This window comes from Phyllostomus hastatus, unplaced genomic scaffold, assembly GCF_019186645.2.
Source record: "Phyllostomus hastatus isolate PE091 unplaced genomic scaffold, TTU_PhHast_1.1 phas_contig_62, whole genome shotgun sequence".
NCBI classification, from domain to species: domain Eukaryota; kingdom Metazoa; phylum Chordata; class Mammalia; order Chiroptera; family Phyllostomidae; genus Phyllostomus; species Phyllostomus hastatus.
The window spans coordinates 15579393-15599823 of NW_025333921.1; the positions used below are offsets into that span (position 1 = coordinate 15579393).

A 20431-nucleotide genomic window follows, 5' to 3' on the forward strand; every position below is an offset into this window, starting at 1 on the left:
CTGAGATTAATGCTGGTCCCCCAGTTCTGTCCTTGCTATCCACCTCTCACTCAAAGGAAACAGCTATGTTGAGGAGCCAAACACAAGAAGACTAGCTGTACACTGGGGAAACCAAGACAGGCAAAATGACTTTCCTATGGCTAAGTAACCTACAATAAATGGGGGTAAATTTCTAATGCAGGTTTGCCTAAGGCCACCTTGGCCATGAACTCAGAGTCCGAAGTGTCAACTAATGGTTATTGGCACCAATTCAACACCAACAGTAATCCCCAATTTGGGGTGCAGTGAAAAAGGAAACTTTATTCAGTGCAAAACATCATGGCTGGGAGGCAACCCTAGGGCCAGACCATCTCTGGCTGGACAGCTCTGTTCTGCTTCTCCCTGGTCTGCTCTGCTCCAGGCCAGTATGCCTTGCTCTGCTATGTTCCGTACCAGTCAACTCTGGCCGTACTGGTCTGCTCTGCTCTGTCCCAGGGAGACATCTTTGGTGTTTCAGCTCAGCCAGGGAAACACAGCATTCAGTCTTTGGTGGAAAGACAAAGTGTACCCCCAGAGCCAGGGGGTAGTTGGCTTATATAGACAGAAGTCCCTGCCCCTGGTTTCTGATTGGTCTATCCTCATGCAAATGAGGACTGCACATCCTCTCATCATGATTGGTACTGCTCTGTTGGTTGGAGCTCCACAGCTCTGACTGGATGGGGAAAGCGTGAAGTAGTATTGTTGAAATGGGATTCAAAGAACTCCTTTACAAGGGCTGGTTCAGATGGCAGAACACAGTGTGGACAGGCAGTTCAGTGCAGAAGCAGGCAGTTCAGTGCAGGCTTTTTTCTCTCTAGAGTGCAGTTTTGTGTGAAAGGCCTGTGTAGAAATGGCTGATAGGCTTTGGTGTGTTTTTTTTTTTTTTAATTTAAATACAGTTAGCCACCAGGAGCCTTTCTTAGTACACATTTTCTTTTTCAGGGTCCACAGAGATAATCATTGATAGGTATTTATTGAACATCTGTAGATCAGTCACTCTGCTGAGTGTTCTGTAAATTTGGTACCAAATGTTCATATGTAATCAAACTTCAAATGGAAAATCTGGTAACTATAACTGGTCAGTGGAATTTTTGTTCTCATGTCTTCCATTTGCTCACTTCTGGTTTCATTGGCCTACTTAGGCTGTAGAATCATAGCCTGTACAATCTTCCTGAGCACCACACTAAAAATAGCATTGTTGTTCCTTCTGTAGGAGTTTGAACACCACTCCCACCTGCAGAAAATTGGCCCTATCTCCCAGGAGCATTTGCTTTTCCCTTGGACCACAGCATCATGTTTCTCCATTTCATGCAGTCTCTCAGGTAAGTGGAGAGCCTCGCATTGAGATCCAAGTAGCTTGAGTTCTAAGCTGTATCCTGTCATTTTTTAACTAAAAAATCTTTAAGCCTCAGATATTTTTAATAGAGGTATTATTAGATCAGTGGATATATATCATGGGTGCATAATAAAATTACCTGAAGAGCTTGAAAAATATTATCTTCTGCTTGCATCTCCTCAGATTTTGACTTAATTGATCTGGATTATTTAAAAGGTGGCATCTCTAGTCCCTTCTGCTCACATTTGTGACTGTCCCCTACATTTTTTCTTTGATCCTGACATCCATGATAGGTAAGCAGAACAATCACTAGTATCTCTCATTGGTAGAACAGAAACCAGGGCTGGGAGCCCTTCACTCCTGTGTGCCATAATCCCTCTGAGCAGTTGGAAGGAGGGCCCTGTGCTGGGAACTGCTGTCCCTGCCATCGAGGCTATTTCCAAACTTTAAGCTAATAAACCCTTTTTAAAAAGTCTTCAATCAGCATAATTTACAATAGCCAAGTGTTGGAAGCAACCTATGTGCCTATCAGTAAATGAATGGATCAAAAACTATGGTACATTTACACAATGAAGAACTATGCAGTAGAAAGAAAGAAGGAGTTCCTACCCTTTGCAACAGCAGGGATGCAACTGGAAAGCATTATGCTAAGTGAAATAAGCCAGGTGGAGAAAGACAAATACCATATGATCTCACCTTTAACAGGAACCTAATTAATAAAACAAACAAACAAGCAAAATATAACCAAAGACACTGAAATAGAGAACAGGCTGACAGTGACCAGAGGGGAGAGGGGAGGGAATTTCAGGGGAAAAGGGGAAGGGTCTACAGGAACAAGTATAAAGGACACATGGACAAACACTAGGGGGGTTGGAAACAGGAGGGAGGTGGAGACGGCTTTGGGGGTGGGCTGAGATGGGAAAAAAAGACAGAAAACTGTACTTGAACAACAATTAAAATTTTAAAAAGTCTTCAATCAGGACTTCTGGCCAAGATGGAGGCATAGGTAGACACACTGTGCCTCCTTGCATAACCAAAAAAAGGACAATTTAAAAACAAAAAAACAACCAGAACTGACAGAAAATTAAACTGTATGGAAGTCCGACAACCAAGGAGTTAAAGAAGAAACATCCATCCAGACCGGTAGGAGGGGCGGAGACGGGCAGCTGGGCAGAGGGTACAGGGGGCTTGCAAGGCTGCACCTGGCGGACCGGGTGAGGTGGTAGATTGTGGACTGGGTGGTCCCACATTCAAGTACAGATAAACCAGGAAGAGCACTTGGGGAGCGAGATAGACCTCGGAACTGGGGTCCCAGTGAGGGCAAATAAACCCTCAAACCATGGATTGAAAAAACCTATGGGGGTTGAGGAGGCAGCAGGAGAGACTCCCAGCCTCACAGGAGAGTTCCTTGGAGAGACCCACAGGGTCCTAGAACGTACACAAACTCACCCACCTTGGAGTCAGCACCAGAAGGGCCCAATTTGCTTGGGGGAAGCGTTGGAAGGGACTGAAATCCGGCAGAGAGAGAAGTAAACACTATTGTTCCCTCCCAGGCCCCTGCCCCACATACAGTGTCACAACCCACTGATGAGGGTTACCCACTCTGGTGAACACCTAAGGCTCCTGCCCTTATATATAGCAGGAGTGCTGAGCCAAAAAAAAGAGGCCCAAATGAAAAAACAGATCAAAGCTCCAGAACAAATACAATTAAGTGACGAAAAGATAGCCAGCCTATCAGATGCATAGTTCAAAACACTGGTAATCAGGATGCTCACAGGATTGGTTGAATTTGGGCGCAAATTAGATGAAAAAATGATGTCAATGCTAAGTGAAATAAAGGAAAATGTACAGGGAACCAATAGTGATGGGTAGAAAACTGGAACTCTAATAAATGATGTGGATCAGAAGGAAGAAAGAAACATTCATCCAGAAAAGAATGAAGAAACAAGAATTCAAAAAAATGAGAAGAGGCTTAGGAACCTCCAGGACATCTTTAAATGTTCCAACATCTGAATCATAGGGGTACCAGAAGGGGAAGAGGAAGAGTAAGTAATTGAAAGCTTATTTGAACAAATAATGAAGGAGAACTTCCCCAACCTGGCAAAGGAAATAGACTTCCAGGAAGTCCAGGAAGCTCAGAGAGTCCCAAAGAAGTTGGACCCAAGGAGGAACACCAAGACATTTCATAATTACATTACCCAAGATTAAAGATAAAGAGAATCCTAGAAGCAGCAAGAGAAAAGAAGATAGTTACCTACAAAGGAGTTCCCATAAGACTGTCAGCTGATTTCTCAAAAGAAACCTTGAGGGTAAGAAGGGGCTGGAAAGAAATATTCCAAGTCATGAAAGGCAAGGACCTACATCCAAGATTATTCTATCCAGCAAAGCTTTCATTTAGAAAGGCAGGGCAGATAAAGTGCTTCTCAGATAAGGTCAAGTTAAAGGAGTTCATAATCACCAAGCCCTTATTATATGAAATGTTAAAGGGATTTGTCTAAGAAAAAGAAGATAAAAATATGAAAAGTTAAATTATAGCAAGCTCACAGTTATCAACAACCACACCTAAAACCAAAACCAAAACCAAGCAAACAACTAGAACAGGAACAGAACCACAGAAATGGAGATCACATGGAGGGTTATCAACAGGGGAGTGGGAGGAGGAGAGAGAGGGAAGAGGTACAGAGAATCAGTAGCATAGATGGTAGGTAGAAAATAGATAGGGAAGGTTAAGAACAGTATAGAAAATGTAGAAGCCAAAGAACTTATATGTATGACCCATGGACATGAACTAAAAAGGGGGAATGTGAGTGGGTGTGCAGGGTGGAGGGGAATAAGGGGGGGAATGAGACAACTGTAATAGCATAATTAATAAAATATATTTTTAAAAAAGGTCTTCAATCAAAATACGATGTAATCTCAATATTTAAAATAGCCAATGGCAGTATTTTATTAAGGTAAATTTATTTTACATGTTCAACTTTGTAGTATTTACATATTATAAGATCAATGAGTCTGTTTGGATAAACACCAAAATTGGAAATCAAGATGTATAACTGGTAGCTGGTAGATCAGCCTCAGCATCTGGTTGATTTTACACTTGTTTTAGCTGCATAGTATTAAGAAAATCTTGAGCTGTACAGGTAAGCAATTGCAATGAGTAACAGTTTTTTGATGAAACTCATCTTGCAATATCAGGATATTCTTGAAATTAATTGATTCATAATCTAAAAAGAAGGGAAGGAAAACCTTCTGTTTCAAAGTTGAATCACTAAGGATGTTTTGCAGTCTCCCCCACAATAACTATATGTTAGCCCAAATGCCCAGAGCTTACAATGAAAAGTAAAACAGTCTGTGATGTGATATTACGATGGTGCCAGTTACAATTGCACAGCCTGGACTTGAGCATTTGTCAGGCAAATGCCCTTAGGTGTCTTCAGGAGGGTCTTGGTGGGCTCACCTCCAAGCTGTGCATTATTTCAGAGAAATTGCTCACAGACTCTAAATGAGGATGGGAGTAGTTGAAAGCTAGATGTCACCTTGCTACCCTTATGGCAGAGCTCTGGAAGTCTGGAACAGCCTCCACCACTAGGGTCCCGCTAAGGGAGAGTTTGGGAAGGGCTGCTCAGCAGGACTCCCCCCCCCCCGCAGAGCCCTGCTGCTAGGCCTGGGGTTCTTTGGGGGAGCTCAGCCGAGATTTCCATCAGCTTTCCTTCCTAAGCCAGGGACTCAAACTATTTTTGCATTCTGTTTCTAGAGCCCTGTAAACTGAAAAAGCAAAAACAAAACAAAAACAAACCTAGAGTGTTTTGTTTAAATGCTTTTCAAAATGTTCTGGGGAAAGGGGCTTTGGTTACTTGGAGAGTCAGAGGTCTCTGACAAAATTGGTAGATGGGAAACACACCTATTAAGGGCTTTTTAATATTTATCGGGGCAACCAAAATGCATTCAGATCTATTGGAGAAACTGAAGGATTTCTCCACCTACAGAGAAAACAGGTCAAAATTAGAAGTCAGCTGCAAAGAAAATCCCTGAGAGGAAAAAACATTTAAGGGGATTCACAATTCTGATGTGCAGAGATTTAGTTTAAAAATCCCTGCTCAGTGTTTGCCAAGCCACAGAAAAACAGAAAGCCAGCTTCCTCATTGAAAGAGACAGAGCAGCCCCTACTAGTAATGTAGCAAGAGTATCTCTGCCACACTCTGAGTGTGTAATAAAAAAGAATCACAGTAAACCCAGTAGCAGAAGACACATAAGATTTTAACTCTTGATGGAAATGGTTAGAGGCTGTGGCAGAATCCTGGGTGAGCTCTGGATATTGGGCAAAATGCATGGTAAGTAAAGTCCTTTTGAACCAAAGGGTCAGTCAAGGCTACATTAAGGAAGTTTGTCACCTGGTCACCTGTTCCAAGTCTTTAGAGGGGAAGAGGTACTAAGCGATCGAGTGTTTATATTTCTAAAGCCTTGCTCCAAATTTTGTATGCACAGCTACGTCTTTATGTGTTTGTTCAGTGACCTAGTGGAAGGAAACACCGTCCCCCCCCAGAAGCGCTGCAATGAGCTGTGACAGCTGTCTCCCCGGGGCAGCCCGCAGACCCTCCTTGAGGCCAGCGCTTTCTTTCGGTCTCTGCCTTCACCTCCTGCAGTGCTTCAGTGTCATGACTGCATTTCATGTTTGAAATGCAAATGGAGGAGAAAGCAAAACTATTGGGAATACCAAACAGTTGGTGAAGTTGGCAAGAAATAAAGTTGTTTCAGTGATTCTTCTTTTGAGTGGTAGTTTTTGAAGAAATGCAGATGTAATTAGAGAGATTACAAGGATAGATGGTGATTTTTATAGATTTTATAGAGAGTTCTGGATCATTTTAAGCATTTTACAGATTGATGGCCCTAGGTCAAGTGTCTGGTTTTAGTCTTCTGAAACTTAAAGGCTTTTCTTTTCCTTGATATACATTTCAGTGAGTAATATTACTGTAATGCCTGTCAGCTACTTCACTTAGAAATACGACGGAAAGGGACTGAGGAAATGAGAGAGAGAAAGGAGGCTGGTTGTTCTTCAGGCAACTGAGAGAGATCCTGAATATAGAAAGAAGGAAGAAGTGGGTAAAGAAAATGTGTGTGTGTGTGTGTGAGAGAGAGTGTGTGCATATGTGTGTGTGTGTGTGTGTGAAAGAGAGAAGCGCCAAAGCAGTGATATTTCAGGTACGACCAAACAGTGAAAACTGAGATTCCCATAGAGGTAAAGAAACATGTGATAACTGGGAAGGACCGGGGGTTGCGGGGGGGGGGGGGGGTATCGATCACTGCCCCTGTGCCAGTCATAAAGAAATGGGGTGGAGGACGAGGCAGGAGGGGGAAGAAGATGAGGAAGAAGAGGAGGAGCAGGGCAGAGGGAGGAGGAGGAGGGTAAGATGTATTGAGCCTCATGGTGTTAATAGGCAGGAACAGAACAGTTGGTATAGCTGCGTCTAAACCACTACCTAGTCGATACCTAACAAATTCTTGTTGATATTGAATGAATAAGTTAATAATTATCTTTCATGTACAAGAAGAAAAGTAGAAAATTTTTCTTTCCTAATCAGGATCATTAGTTAATTACCAAATAGGTTAAAGCAGAAAATCATACAAATGACACACACACACACCTTTAACAGTTTGTTCTTAACATAAAACACATGTACATTCACTCACAAATGTTTTGATGGGAGGCCAAGTCCTTTTTTTAGCATGAACCCCTGATTGTCTTTCTTGCACAAACCGCACCCATGGCATTATCTAAGGTTTCCATTTGGGTTTCTTTAAAGCGGAGAGAGAGTTGAAGGACATTTGCAAAGCAATCTGAGTACAGAGTGATTGTGGAATTTTATTGTTTTTTGCCCCTGATCATTTACAGTTGTCTCATCCACACCTAATTTGCCAGCAGGTTTTTTTCTTGGTTACTTTCATTTATTGCATCTTTCCCAAGCATTCAGCTTCTTTTTGTAGAAACAACTAACAACTACTCTTTATTTTTGTGCCCTGTTTCATGGGTCTGTGTATTATTTGAATACATTACATAATTACAATGCAACTGGCAGAACCAGGTTCGGGACCATGGTTTACTCTGCATGAACCCAAGTCATCTGGTGGGAGCAGAATACCAGTGTACCAGGGAGAACCAGCTGGGGCGTTTTGTGGGAAGCCCAGTAGGAGCCATCTGAATGGTAGGCATAGAGGCTAGGAGGAAATAAAACTGCTTTTTGGAGGACTGCCCTGGCAAAGCCCTTCCTATAAAATGATGGCAGGCATTCAGACAGCGCTGATTTTTCTTTATGCCTGGCACAACCCTGCACCTGGACCATGTCCTCATCACTCAGTACTTGACTCTGGGATTTGCTAGCACATTCTGTACTAAAGTGTTCAGTGGAGTCAAGGTGTGATCACTGCGCTGCGAGCTACCCATTCCTTATGTACCCAAGTAGGTTTACAGGCTTCCAGGTAACACTGACCTCCTGGGGGCAGAGCCGATGACTCCGATTTATGGAATTCCTCCTTTTAGGATTGATTGTTTTCCTTTTCCCTCTTCTCTTCATACAACAGAACTCTGGGATGCACTTAGAAAACACTCATTGATGAAGAATCACTCACAGCAGCACTTTGGATTTCTTTAGTGGCTGATACTTCCTTTCCCCATTTCCTTCTTTCTCTTTCTCTTCATTCCATCCATCCTTCTACTCGTTGATTCACTTGCTATTTATTAGCCCTAAGTGTGGACTGAGTTGACTGTTCTGCTAGCTGCAAAGATCTACCAGAAACCGTTTTCTCAAGAGCAGAGGGATTTACCAAAGATGTTGTGTCTTAAAAAGCAGTGTGGTGACAGAACACCTCACTTTTCCAGAGGCCCCAGTCCAGAAAACACAGAGGGCTACAAGAGTGGAGAACCCGGAAATAAGCAATAAAAACCAGTGTGCAGTTAGAATAGGTGTCCTGAAGTCCATGCTCTAAAATGGAAATATTTACCTCACAAAAGGCAGGCAGCCCTTTCCCCAGAGCCTGTATGGTCTTGGTTTGGCTGCAGCTTGGTTGTCTAAAGGTTTCCAAGGCCATGGCTGACTTGGAGGGAGCTAATTAAGAGGACCCCGGCTCATCCATAGTACAGGAGGCAATGCCTGAGAGCAGGGGAGTGATAGCAAAGGGCCCACAGGATTCGGAAAGCCCCAGGCTCCGGGATCTCAACCTGCTGTGCCCCGAGGCCGCCCGCCCCCTTATGCTGCACAGATATCCACGCCGGTGACCCTGAGCCATCTGAGAAGGTTGCTTAAGCTCAGCACATTTTATATAAGAAAGTAGAGGGAATACATAGAATGTTTTTTTAAGGTTGAGGTTTAAATGGTTAGTTTCAATTATTTTAAGACTTCTAATGTTCTCTAGTGAGGTTGGATAAACGAGGTTTTATTGCATCCACTTATTTTCTGATTATTTTTGCAAGCAGTGACAGAGAGTAAAACAAAATGTGTGAAGCCGCAGCTTATAAGACTGGGGGAGAAAATGGATGTGATCAAATGCAAATGCTGGTTTAAAGGTGTGTTGTTTCCTAACAAGGCCCCAGAGCACCGTGGTTGCGGGCAAAGGCCAAGGGTCTGCCTGCTGGGGCGGGGACTAGGCTTTTCTGCGCAGTGGGAGTGTGTGCCCTTCAGTAAGTTACAGCCTCTCTGTACCTCAATTCACTCACCTGCAAAATGGGTGTAATAAAAGTGTCTGATAGAATAGTTGTGGATTAAATGAAATAATAGTTTTAAGAGTTGACATCGGTGGTAACCATCACATCTTCATTGACTAATGTCATTTGTAACCCACCTCTGTTTCTTGCTTTCTTTACTCTTAACTGAGGAAGGCAGAGGATTGAGCTGAGCATGTAAAATGCATGCCTAGCAACATTTTTGATCTCCAGAGTGCAGTAGGTACAGATTTCACTTCAGTGTTAAGATTTTGGCTCTCTTGTGCTAAGGTCGGAATAATTTTATTAGTGATCAGGTTGCTCCCAGAATCTCTTGGGTTGTATTAACTAAAGAAGAAAAGAAGTTTTTTTTTCTGTTTCCTTGTTTTGTTACTTGATATGCTCAAGTGATGTTCAGTCCACTGAGGTGCACAGCACCTCCTGGAGTTGGGGTGGGTGGGGGTGGGATGGGGGTGGGGTGGGCAGGACAGAGACAGAAGCCCAGAGCCCCAGTTCCATGATGGAGATCTGGTACTGAATTTCAGTGAGCGTTACTTCCTACATGAGGAAATGAGATGATGGCGTGTTTAAATTCTAGAACAGCGCTGGGGAAATGGCATAACTTTTTTTTCTTTTTCTGATTGGTGTGAAATGGTGGGTTGTTTCTCCTGCAGGGTGAATTGGAAAGTCTTGGTAGGAATGTGGCTTCCCCCAGCGCTTGGAGGGGACTGTGATTTGTTTGCCAAAGGCCCTGGTAGCCTTCAATCTGTCAAAACGTTGCAAGCTGGGAGCACTTTGCCAAAGCAAACTATCAAAGTGAAATAGCACACGAGCTGCACACACAGACACACACATGCTCTCGCAGTCCCTGAACATTAATTTCGAATTGGGTCAGAAGGAACAAGGATTTGGGCTAGATTGTCAGTGTTTTGAAGAGGTGTGGGCACAGCTACAGCCTCCCAATTAGATAGGTATGTGTGAGCAGGGTGGGGTATCCCAAAATGGGTCTGCTGGGCAGGGGTGGGAAACTTCTAGCCCTTGGCAGAGTTTCCTCTGGCCCCTGGGGTTACATATTGCTCTAGCTGCTGTTATTGCAGCCAAAGAATAATTTCCCCTCTGGGGGAATTTATTCTATCCCATTCAGAGCAGAGCCCATTTAATAACTAAGATTTTACTCCAGAATGAATGTTATGGGGTACCCCTATGCATTGTGGCCTCACTAGGACCCAGATAGATAAAGACAAGAAGCATCTGAACATCTAAGTACAACTCGTGTTGCATTTTTGCAGCACAGGCGCCGACAAGCATTTTGCTGCCATACCTCATGTCAGTCCTATGAGAACAATTTTGGGGGCATCACATAGAAATGCAAAAGCACTACTGATTTTTATAAATCTTTTACGGAAGAATGTTTAAAAGCTCCCAAGTTACGCTGGACAGTTTTAATGTGGTAATTCACACTATTTCCATTTATCTTGACATTTCAAAGATTGTCAAGATGATGTTGCATCATTCATTATTAATTCAGTGCCTTGAGTTCTTAATATAGCAGACACTCTGTTAGATGCTGGGGGATGAAGTAGAGACGAAACAAACTCTCTGGTCTCAGGGAGCTTATATTCTAGTGGGTGGAGGGCACACTTTAAATGAATAAAGACATAGTCTGTGAGATAGTAAGTGCTTTGGAGAAAAATCTGATCTGGGCTGGGAGAGGGAGTGCTGCTTTTTATAGGCTTGGGGAAGTCTCAGGGGGAAGGGGTGGTGCTGGGTAGACACCTGAATGGGGGGAGGCAACAAGCTGCAGGAGTTTCTGGGAGTAGAGGTGACCGGGCAACCTGGAAAGCAGTTCCTCTGAGACAGAGAAGAACTTAGACTCTCCCCCTCTCCGATGCACTCTCTCCCCGCCCCAAGTGCCCCTGAAAGTTTGGAAGTGCAGCTTGGGATGAGAAATTATGCAGAGTCGCTCCTGGTTGCATTATAGATGTGTGGCTTAGGTGTCTGCCAAGGACTCGGAGGGCTGAGGTGTAACACAATTATGGAGCTGCCACTTGTTTTTTTAACAAAACCACACCAAGCTGTTTTTTTTATAATGAGTAAACAGTGCCAGCATGTGTTACAAATGATTCAGATTTGTAGGCGTGGTTCATAATGTGCTTTCTCGCACATTCACTCATTTGAGGTCAGCGGGGCAGATGATATTATTTCCATTTTACAGATGAGGAAACTGCCGCACAGAGGTGATTTACACAAGGTCACATAACCAAGGAACATAGACTTGTGAGCCCGGATGCACATGTTACTGGTCTCAGTAAGGACACAACCACAAAAAGTTGTGTTTTCTAGCGCCATGGTCACACCCGCTCTTTCCGGCGCCGCTGCCCCGTCACTGGGGGCACCTCCATTATCAGCCCACATAGGCACGCAGCCCTTCTCTTTGGAACGTGTGCATGTGGACACCCTTGGTCCCCTGCACTGGGGCCTCAGCTGCAGCTTGAAGACAAAAGCAAAAAAGATGCGTTGAACACCTGGTTGCATGTGCCTTCACCCTGCTCTTTGTCCCAGTAGTCTCTAAGCAGTCTGTCCCTGCCCACTCGATGTGGTCTGTTCGGGCAAGCCTCATTTACATACAAATGAGGGTTAGTGTGGAATTTAGGATTGTCGGAGATCCCCAGAGTCTTTTCTACCTCCATAAGTTCTAATGCCAAGTTCAGACAGGCTTTCCTCTTCATTTCCATCTCCACACGGAGAGTTTTCCTTGGTCAGGTAGCATTTTTTTTTAATCTCGCTGTTATGTTGGAGGTTTCAACAAGGTTGAGAACCATTGGTTGTTTCGCTTCTGCCCTCAGGGTTAAACCCTAGAAAGGATTCAGGACTGCTAAGTAGGGCCAGAGGCCTTTTGCAGGGGTGCTTAGAACAGTGCTGTTGATCATTTGAAATCAAGGGACTTTGGGCAACTTACTTGACAATACTTGTCTCCTGTGATTGACTATGCTGCTGTTTTCACCTGTGTCATCGCCAATGATCCTTACAGAAGATGAGTACATTGAGGCTCGGAGACATCAGTCTTCCCAGGATCCCCCAGATGGGAAGGGTGGAGTTGGGATGCTAGCCTAGATGTGTTTAAATCCAAAGCTTCACGCTCTCCCAGCATACCCTGCTGTCTCAGGGCCAGCTGGCTCTGATTACTACACCTTCCCTTTATTTGATGACAAGCCCTAATCAGGGCTGGTGACAGTGGGGCTTAACACAGCTAATCCCGCCCGTGGAGAACATATGTGACACCAAGGGCTCAGTCCTGGCAGAGGAAGTACCAAGGAAAGCCTGGAGGTGGGAGAGGAGCTTCCGTGGCCAGGCTCCAAGCCCTGACCTTACCAGCTTGTCGGGGGCCAAGCACGCGCTGGCACTGACTCCATGCCAGACGTGGCAGGTTGTCTCATTCAGTCTTCCCCAAACCTCCGAGCCAGCTTCTGTTGCTTTCCCCTCTTACAAGGAGGGAGACAAGTCTCAAAGAGGTTAACCATTCTGACCTGGAACCCCCTTTGGGAAATGGCATCGCTGGGTTTGATTCCAGGTCTTTCCCCTGCTGTGGCCCTGCCCATGGCTCGGCTGCCTCCCCTCCATGGGCCGCCTTTGCCTCTTCACTGAGTCACATCCCCAGGCTGGACTGGCATCCCCCTTCCAATGATGAGACGGACATGCGGCCTTCTGCAGCTGCTGTGCCTGGAACACACTCACAGTCCTGCCTATTGCTGTTTTTCCTTCTCAGTGTCCTGGGTTCCCTGCTGCTGCTTGGATTCCGGCTTGGCTGCCCACATCCATCCACTGAGCACAGAAAGGTAAGCTATAGACATTCTCAGGCTTCCCTCCTCTGCACAGGGCACTGGGCTCATTCCAGTTGCTGCCCTGAGATTTGTTCTATTTGGAGGTGAGTAGCTGCTGATTCTGAGAGGAAGCACCATTTATAGAATGTTCACCTGTCCTTGAACCCTCCTAAGTCCTTGGAGCTTGAAATGAAGCTGGTGCCCAGAGTCAGTCTCTGATCAGAGGCAGTGCTGGCTGTGAAGCCCACTTCCCTTAGAATGGGGCAGGTCAAGAGGAGTCAGAGAGAAGACCACACACCGAGAGTGGTGGAGCACCGGCATGGAGCTTATACCCTCTGGGGGCACCTTCAGGGGCAAGGGGTGATTAGAGAGAAGGCTGTGGCTGTGGCTGTGGCTGTGACTGTGACTGTGACTGTAGAAGAGTCTCCCTCGAGGGGACCCATGATCTTTGATAGAGGACACAGCCTCTGCCAACCCATGGCCAGTCAGGGAGGGAGCAGGGAAGTAAGGACCTGGCCCTCTCTTTCCTGCTCTCTCTGTCTTCAGCGTGGACTCCCTTTAGCTGAACCCAACCAAAGACAGTAGACAAAAGGCCATTGATGCAGTCCTTGAAGGCCAGCCTCCTGGGCAGCAGAGCTGAGTGAAAAAGAGTGGACGGAACAGCTAGAGGGACAAACGGACAGTTTCAAGTCTACTTCCCTTCAGGCTCTGTGTGTTTCATAGTAAAACTATTCACTGTTGCCTAGACAAGCCTAGTGCTGACCTGCAACAGAGCAGGTGTGTGACGAATGCTTCCTTAGAAATGGATGCATGACATGACCCTGAGAAGGTCCCTAAAGTCCCCTTGTGACATCTAAGAATGCCTCATGTCTACATGGAACAAACTGCAGACTCTTCTCAGAGGAAGAATGGGTCAGCCGTGTGTATCTCAGTGTGACTGTGCTGGTTGGAACCTTCCCTGAGAAAAGGTTTTCAAGGGGAAGTCCAGGAGAGAAGGGAGCCGAGGAAAAGAGAATGTATGCACAGGTTTGCCTCGATGTGACCCTTCCTGGGACAAGTTCTTGATATTCCTGTATGATTCGTCTAATTTCTTTTGGGCCTGTGGATTATGTTCTGGATTTGTTTTTCCAGGCCAGATGTAAACCTGTGTTGTATTGTATTGTGTGCCCCACTCAGATGTCAGCTCCTTGAAAGTGGGGTCTGGCCTGTCTTGTTTACTGTCCTATTTCCAGCTCCTGGGATATTGTGGGCTCAATAAGATGCTTGTTGAATGACTGAATGAGTGGAAAACCTGGCCAAGGTCTAAATGCCATGTTGGAAATTCACACTCCTCACCCCCATTCCGTGGGACTTTGGGCAGAGATTATGTCACAGAGGGCGTGGAATTGGTGCCCTTATTGGAATCCTGAGCAGACTTGCTCCTCTGCCCTGAGAGGACACCATGAGAAGTCTGCAGCCCAGAAGGCACCACGCTGGCACCCTGGTCTCCAACTTTCAGCTTTAAGAACTGTGAGGAATACATTGTGTTGTTTATAAAGCACCCAGTCTTTGACACTTTTGAAAAAATTGGGTAATGAGAAAGGCTGGTAAAGTTTTGAGGTTGCATGTTGAAAAAATCTTACATGGCCATGAATGTTCTTTTAAAGGCGATTCTGATGTGAGCTGAGAAAGAACAGAAAAGCACTGTAGAGAAAGCCTCGGTCTTCTTAGAGAAGACTGGAGTGACCTGGACAGAATGGGAGTAAAGATATAGGTGGTAGGTGTCATTCTGATGAGGTCTTAGGTGGAAAGGAGCAACGTGTTATTGGAAACTGGAAAATATTGCTATGTGTACTGGCCATGCTTGTCATGAAGTGGCAAAGAGTTTGCCTGAACTGTGTTCGTGTTCTAGTGTTGTGTGGAAGCTAGAACTTGCAAGTGATGAAATTAGAGATTTAGCTGAAGCCACGTCTGAGCAAAGTGTTAAAGTGGTGGCCTGGTTTCTCTTGACTGCTTGTAGTGAAATGCAAGAAGAGAGAAATGACTTCAAGATGGAATTGTTAATTGGAAAGTAAACAGAACACAGAACTTAATGATTTGGAAAATTCTCAGCTTCTTAATATTGAAAAGAATGAGAAAGCGTGTTCAGGTTAGATGAGGGTGTTGCCAAGAGACCGTTGGATAAGGAGATTAGTCAGCCATCTTGACAGAAGCCAGGAGCTATTGTTCAAGACAATGGAAGAGTGCAAAGGAGGGGCTTCTGGTGTCTTCTGGATCTGGCTCACTTCTGCACCACCCCACTTGGGCGTCTCCCCTCCATGCAGTCTGGCACTGACACAGCTCAGCTACCCCAGGTGCTGCTCAGCAGCTGGAGGAGTTGTGGGCTGTGCCCAGCAGAGCCTTGGAAGCATGGCCACCTCCACCTAGATTTCAAAAACCAAGGCCTCCCAGCACAGCTGTGGTCCCAGCACCTCAATCCTAGAGAGCCACCAGCTTCATTTCAAGCTCCAAGGGCTGCCAAAAGATATGGGGCAGGGCAGCCTGGAGCCTTGGGGCCCCAACCCCTGCCCAGCAAAGCTGGGAAAGGACCACTGCCCCTGTGGGCCTGGATGACAGAACATCAAGTCAAGGATTATTCTTGAACCTTAAGGTCTAATGGAATTTGCTCTGTTGGGTTTTAGACTTTCTCAGAACCTATCTTTCCTTTCTTCTTTCATCTTTCTTTCACTGAATGGGGAATGTTAGTCCTGTGCCTGACCACCATTGTAGTTTGGAAGCGCGTAACATATTTGATCTCATAGGTTCACGGCTGGAGAGCAGTTTGCCTTTGGGTGAACCAGACCTTGAGTTTTACCCATATCTGATTTACTAGACACCAGCTCCGCAGGCCCCTTAATCTCAAACATCCCAGCCTTCAGGACTGTGAGAATAAATTTATGTGGTTCATAAGTCACCCAGTCTATGGTATTTTTGTTATAGCAGCTGGACTCTCTTCTGTTTTCATTAAGTTGTATTATTTATGACTGTTTGGAATTATCACCATTATTCATCTTAATAGTTGAATCAATCTACCAGTGTTCTTTTGCTGTTGTTGCTCATGTAGACTACCATAACTGAAAATATTTTATGAATGATCAATTTACTTTGCTATCTCTCTTAATTTTTCAAGTTAGCCTTAATTATATATGTATGTGTATGTATGTATTGCTCCCATCTTGCTTAAAGTATTTTTTCTGAGAAAAGAAGAAAAATGGCTTATGAGTTACTTTGGAATGTTGAATTTAAAATTGAGCAAAAAGTATTATATCTTGGTATATGATTCTTCCTTATCAAAATCTTAATAAGAAATTTGAGATTAATTTTTTTTCAAAATTATTTATAGATTCTTTTTCTTAGAGAATATACATTTTAGGACAATTCTCAAACATAATTATTTGTGTGCATTTTGGCTGCCATGATCATTATTGTCCTGCACCTCAGAGAATAAAGGAATCAGGACTTTCTCGGATGGTACTTAAGTACTTTCTTCTTGATATTTTATTGGAGCTTTCTGGAGCCATGGCTGTCATCTTGCTTGGTTAGATCCTCCAAATTCTTGCAAAACTTATGCATGTTTATTACAGGGAACTTAGAAAATAATAAAAAACTAGACTTAGAAAAAAACTTCCTTGTATGGCAGGAGAAGCAGTAGTATCATCTATGTATTTCTGCAATGTAAGACATAAGGAGATACGTATTAAAATAACATCATTTTTAAACATTTTTTATTGTTGTTCAAGTACAGTTTTCTGCCTTTTCCCTGCACTCCTCCTTACCACCCCAGCCCTTCCCAGCTCCCTCCCCTGTTTCTACCCCCCTTTGTTATTGTCCATGTGTCCTTTATAATTGTTCCTGCAAACCCTTCACTCTTTTCCCTTATAATCCCCTCTTTTCTCCCCTGGTCACTGTCAGCCTGTTCTCAATTTCAGTGTCTTTGGTTATATTTTGCTTGCTTGTTCATTTTGTTGATTAGGTTCCTATTAAAGGTGAGATCATATGGTATTTGTCCCTCACTGCCTGCCTTATTTCACTTAGCATTATGCTTTCCAGTTCCATCCATGCTGTCACAAAGGGTAGGAGCTCCTTCCTTTTTTCTGCTGAATAGTATTCCATTGTGTAAATATACCATAGATTTTTGATCCACTCATTTACTGATGAGCACTTAGGTTGCTTTAAGCACTTGGCTATTGTAAATGAGGCTGCTATGAACATTGGGGTGCATAGGCTCTTTTGGATTGGTGTTTCAGGGCCCTTAGGATATAATCCTACCAGTGGAATTGCTGGGTCAAAAGGCAGTTCTATTTTCAGTTTTTTGAGGAAATTCCATATTGTTTTCCATAGTGGTTGCATCAGTCTGAAATGCCACCAACAGTGCACTAGGGTTCCCTTTTCTCCACAACCTCTCCAACACTGTTGTTTGTTGCTTTGTTTATGATGGCTATTCTGACTAGTGTGAAGGGGTATCTCATTGTGGTTTTAATTTGCATCTCTCTGATAGCTTGTGATGCTGAACATCTTTTCATATGTCTCTGCCCCTCTCTATGTCCTCCTTGCAGAAGTGTCTGTTCAAGTCCTTTGTCCACTTTTTAGTTGGATTGCTTGTCTTCTTAGAGTGGAGTTGTGTGAGTTCTTTATATATTTTGGAGCTGAAACCCTTGTCCGAAGTTTCATTGTCAAATATGTTTTCCATATAGTTGGTTCTCTTTTCATTTTAATGCTGTTTTCTTTAGCTGTACAGAAGCTTTTTATTTTGATGAAGTGCCATTTATTTATTCTTTCCTTTATGTCCCTTGCTTTAGGGGAGATGTCAGTGAAGATGTTGCTGTGTGGAATGTCTGACCTTTTCCTGCCTATGTTCTCCTCTAGGACTTTAGTGGCATCATGACGTATATTTAAATCTTTTATCCACCTTGAATTTATTTTTGTGCATGGGGGGTAAGTTGGTGCTCAAGTTTCAGTTTTTGCTTGTTCCTGTCCAGCTTTCCCAACACCATTTATTGAAGAAGCTATTTTTACTCCATTTTATGCTGCTGCCCCCTTTGTCGAATATTAATTGGCCAAAGAGACTTGGGTTCATTTCTGGGCTCTCTGTTCTGTTCCATTGGTCTATGTGCCTGTTTTTATGCCAGTACCATGCTAAAACAGCATCATTTTTAATAAGTATCAGGTTAGACACTTTTAGTAGGGTCAGACATTTCTTTCTTTAAAAATCTGGGGTCATTTTTAAATATTGTAGGATTTCTGGGCTACAGAGTCTCTGTCACTCAACTTTGCTTTCATAGCACTAGGGCAGCCATAGATAATACATAAATGAATGTTCACGAATGTGTTCCAATAAAACTTTATTTGGAAAAGTAGGTGGTAAGCCAGATTTTGCCCATGGCTCACAGTTTGCCAACCACTGTTCTGAAGTCAGGTTAGAGAGGAGTTAACTGCAAGTGTACATGCTCCAGAATTTGAACTCGAAACTTGTCTTCTCCTGGGACTTTAAGGAACACAAAAGATTTGAGGGAAAAAAGTCTATTTTTTTGTTAAAACATAAGAATTATGATTGCTTTTGTTGTTTTTATTACTTAGATAAATCATATTAAATTGTTTTTATTACTTAGATAAATCATAATTGAATTCCTGCTGAGCCATTGTTTTGTGGCAAAACAGAAAGCAAAACGAATTAGAAAAATGTTTATGCTAAATTTTTAAGGGACAGCATTACTAATTTACATATTGTTGTTTAGTATGTATATGAAAACTGGCCACCAAAAGACATCTTTTTTCCTTTCTCATTACAATAGCATGTCCAACTTTAGGATATGAAAGCATTTCTATAGTGTAAATTATTCTGAGGAAAAGGCAATTTGTAAATGCTGTCAAGTAAATTTTGCATTTCTAAATACCACTTGGGTGACTGGATACATGTCTATAAAAACTGTCCCATAATAATGCAGGAAAAGATGACTGTGTTGGAGAGTGTGGAGGTCCTTCTGCACCTGCAGCATGCACAGTATCACCAAGGATTGCTACCTTCTGCCCTCAGTAGTTACTTAAGAACACTTGGCAAATGATTATATTTTTAAAACTCATGTGGCTTCATTTACACGTAAGGTAAGAACAAGAGCAGTAAAAAATCCTGAACAAGATTTTCATAAAAACTGTAAGTTATTAACAATGAAAATATGCTGATTATAGAAAGCTTTTAAGTAATGAGACTGTTATAGTTTCTGCCCAACAGACATTCACTAAGCAAGTTGCTTTACAATTCATAATGCCTATATGGTCAGCATCACCCATATGGGAAAGAATCATGAAATACTGTGTTTTATTTTCATCACAACTGCCCAATGTGTTTTTTAAAGTTTACTTGTTATTAAAAGTATGCAGGATTATTACAGAGAATCTAGAAAACAATGACAAGCTAGAAGAAGGAAATAAAAACTTGCTCCTAGGGCCACCAGCCAAAGAGAAGGCTCTTCAACCTGTTATTTATAGAAACTTTCAAACATAAAGAACAGACACTTCAAAATGAAGGGTGAAGCAAAATATTTGTTTTGCTAACTGATTACTAGTCACAATGTGAACATCAGGAGACCTTGTAATGGGGTTAAAATCTGCTATTACTGCAGTAGGTTGTGCAGCCAGAGACTCCACATCACCTCTTGACAATGTCATACAGTGGGTATTGAGCAGAAAGCCTGGGGAAGGGCGAAAAGAAGTTCTAGGCTACATAAAACTTCTCATATTATTGCTGCTGAATTCAAGAAGAAGAAAAAACACAGTAATGCTTTTAGAAGAAAACATGAAAAGGTCTTTATGATTTAGCGTAGGCAAGGATTTCTTAAACAGGACACTAAGAGAACTAACCATAAAATAATTGGACTATATTAAAACTGAGGGCTTTTGTTTATCAAAGTATACCATAAGAGTGAAAAGATACTTCATGGACAGGGTGAAGGTATTCACAGGAAAATATTTGATAAAAGATTTATGTTCAGAATATATGAAAATGCCCCCGCTAGTCATTAAGAACAAGTTAAACAATCCAGTTTTAAAATGGGCAAAAGACTGGAATAGACACTTCATGTAAGGTGATGCTTTAATGGCCAATAAGCATGTGGGAAGAGGCCCAATCAAAACTGTTACACCTTAGGGAGACACAGATAAAAATGAGACACCAGGATGGCTTGAACTGAAAACCACTGACAGTATCAAGTGCTGATGAGGGTGCGGAGCAACTGAAACTTCCATATATTGATCGTGGAGGTTTAAAATAATGAACTCATGTAGAAAATTGGCAGGATGTCTTAAAGCTAATTATCTGCCTGTTTGATGACCTGTCTCTTCTCCTAGGTATTTTACCCAAGAGAAATTAGGGCATGTATTCACCAAAACACATGCATAAGGATGTTCATAGCAGTTTCATTTCCAGTAACTCAAAATTGGAAATTATCCAAAGTCTATGAACAAGAGAATAAATAAATTTAGTTTAGACAAGCAAGGTAACACTAAACAACAAGTGAAAAAATAGGCTTCTGTTTCTAACCAAGACGG

The 20431-nt window shown here is 43.0% G+C and overlaps 1 protein-coding gene across 2 annotated transcripts in view; it reads left to right on the plus strand.

The window, feature by feature from the left end:
* Positions 1-20431, plus strand: part of THSD4 (thrombospondin type 1 domain containing 4) — a 576129-nt gene that overhangs the window by 26034 nt on the left and 529664 nt on the right. The window contains exons 2-3 of one of the 2 annotated variants that reach the window (XM_045848582.1): positions 1232-1340; positions 12814-12883. In XM_045848582.1, the coding sequence (XP_045704538.1) occupies positions 1312-1340; positions 12814-12883 (99 nt within the window). In that variant the 5' untranslated portion in view covers positions 1232-1311. The remainder of the gene's footprint in view (positions 1-1231; positions 1341-12813; positions 12884-20431) is intronic. The other variant, XM_045848581.1, reaches the window with a different exon arrangement.